Raw genomic sequence first — 2,348 nt, forward strand, 5'->3', positions numbered from 1 at the left:
AAAAAAAAATAAACTGGAATGGGCTTCTTTAAAACACTTGTTCAACTCATTCTAAAAAATATAGGTATTACTCTTATTTGTATAATTGCATTTAGTTCTAGATTATACTCTATTATTATGTATGAAGCAATTATTCATGAATTTGATCCATATTTTAATTTCAGAGCAACAAAATATCTTGTAGAACATGGACCAACAGCATTTATGAATTGGTTTGATCCAGATAGTTGGTATCCATTAGGAAGAAATATTGGTACAACTGTTTTTCCAGGATTAATGTTTACATCTGCATTTATATTTAAATTTTTAGCATATTTCAATTTAATCATTGATGTAAGATTAATTTGTGTTTGTATGGGACCAATTTATAGTGTAATAACATGTATTGTTGCATATTTATTTGGATCACGTGTACATTCAGATAGAGCAGGATTATTTGCAGCAGCATTAATTTCAGTAGTACCAGGTTATATGTCAAGAAGTGTTGCAGGAAGTTATGATTATGAATGTATTTCAATTACAATATTAATATTAACATTTTATCTTTGGATAGAAGCTGTTCATAATAATTCACCAATATTAAGTGCAGTAACAGCATTATCATATTTTTATATGGCATCAACATGGGGAGCATATGTTTTTATTAATAATATTATTCCATTACATGTTCTTATTTCTATTTTCTGTGGATTTTATAATAAAAAAATATATAGTTGTTATTCTATTTATTATATATTTGCAACTATTTTATCTATGCAAGTTCCATTTATTAATTATGTTCCAATTCGTTCTTCTGAACATATTGGAGCAATGGGAGTATTTGGAATTTGTCAATTAATTGAATTATATTCATTAATACATAAACTTCTTGGACAAAAGAAAACAGTAAAATTAATTAAGAAAGTATTAATGGGAAGTGTTATTATTGGAATTATAATGGTATTAATACTCATTAAAAAAGGATATATTAGTGCATGGTCAGGTAGATTTTATGCATTATTTGATCCAACTTTTGCAAAGAAAAATATTCCATTAATTGTATCTGTATCAGAACATCAACCAGCAAATTGGGCATCATATTTCTTTGATCTTCATTGTTTAATATTAATAGCACCAGCAGGATTATATTATTGTTTTAAAAAATTTGATTTTAATATGTTATTCCTCATTATTTATTCTGTTTCAGTCTTTTATTTTAGTTGTGTTATGTCAAGACTTGTATTAATTTTAGCACCTGCTATTTGTTTACTTAGTGGTATTGCTCTTGCAGAATTCTTTACTCAAATACAAAAACAATTAGAAAGTACATTAAAAATGGTATTTAAATCAAATAAAAAACAACAACAACAACAATCAAATGAACCAACAACTAAAATAGAAAAAGAAAAAAGAAAAATTCATCCACCAAAAAAAGAACAAAACAATGAAAAATCAATTATAAGTGAATTTATAATATTTATTATTATGACTATTGTTGGTATATTATTAATTATCTTTTTATTTAAATTCTTTGAATATTCTATTCAAATGTCTAAAAACTATTCATCTCCATCAGTTGTTTTATATGGTAATCATGGTGGAAAACAAATTGCTTTTGATGATTATAGAGAAGCTTATAGATGGTTAGCACATAATACTCCCGAAGGATCAAGAGTTATGAGTTGGTGGGATTATGGTTATCAAATAAGTCATCTTGCGAATAGAACAGTTATAGTTGATAATAATACATGGAATAATAGTCATATTGCATTAACAGGAAATGTAATGGCATCAAGAGAAGAAGATGCAATGAAAACAATTAGAGATTTAGATGTTGATTATTTATTAGTTGTTTTTGGTGGATATCTTGGATATTCATCAGATGATATTAATAAATTCTTATGGATGATTAGAATTGGTGCAGGTGTTAATCCTTCTTTAAATGAAAATAATTATTATAATCATAATGCTTACACTGTAGCTGATCCTTCTGATACATTTAAATATAGTATGATGTATAAAATGTGTTATCATAATTTCTATAAGGCTTCTAATGGTTATCGTGCTGGAATGGATGCCGTTAGAAGAGAAATTATTGAAGAACAAACTTATTTCAAAAATATTCAAGAGGCTTTCACTTCTCAACATTGGGTAGTCAGAATTTATAAAGTAAATAAACCAAATCCAATTGATTCATTACTTTAATCCTTTCTTCATCTAATTAAGAAATTAAATTACTCATTTTTTAAGTTCTTTTTATTAAAAACGTCAAAGTTATTTTATTTTAAAAGATAATTTTGTTTTACAATCTTTGATTAAAACTAAAATTTGTTTTTAAGTTTTAATAAAAAATATTCATAAAAAAAAAA

At 25.2% G+C, this 2,348-nt stretch overlaps 1 protein-coding gene across 1 annotated transcript; it reads left to right on the forward strand.

Annotated features, from left to right (window-relative positions):
• Positions 1-18: 18 nt before the first annotated feature.
• On the forward strand, positions 19-2,184 carry ENU1_123250 (dolichyl-diphosphooligosaccharide--protein glycosyltransferase subunit STT3A, putative; the record flags this gene model as incomplete). Its single annotated transcript, XM_008859883.1, has 1 exon — positions 19-2,184. One exon carries the CDS (start codon positions 19-21, stop codon positions 2,182-2,184), a length of 2,166 nt encoding a protein of 721 aa, XP_008858105.1.
• Positions 2,185-2,348: the final 164 nt, after the last annotated feature.

Source organism: Entamoeba nuttalli, assembly GCF_000257125.1.
Source record: "Entamoeba nuttalli P19 unplaced genomic scaffold asmbl_5193, whole genome shotgun sequence".
Taxonomy (NCBI): Eukaryota; Evosea; order Mastigamoebida; family Endamoebidae; genus Entamoeba; species Entamoeba nuttalli.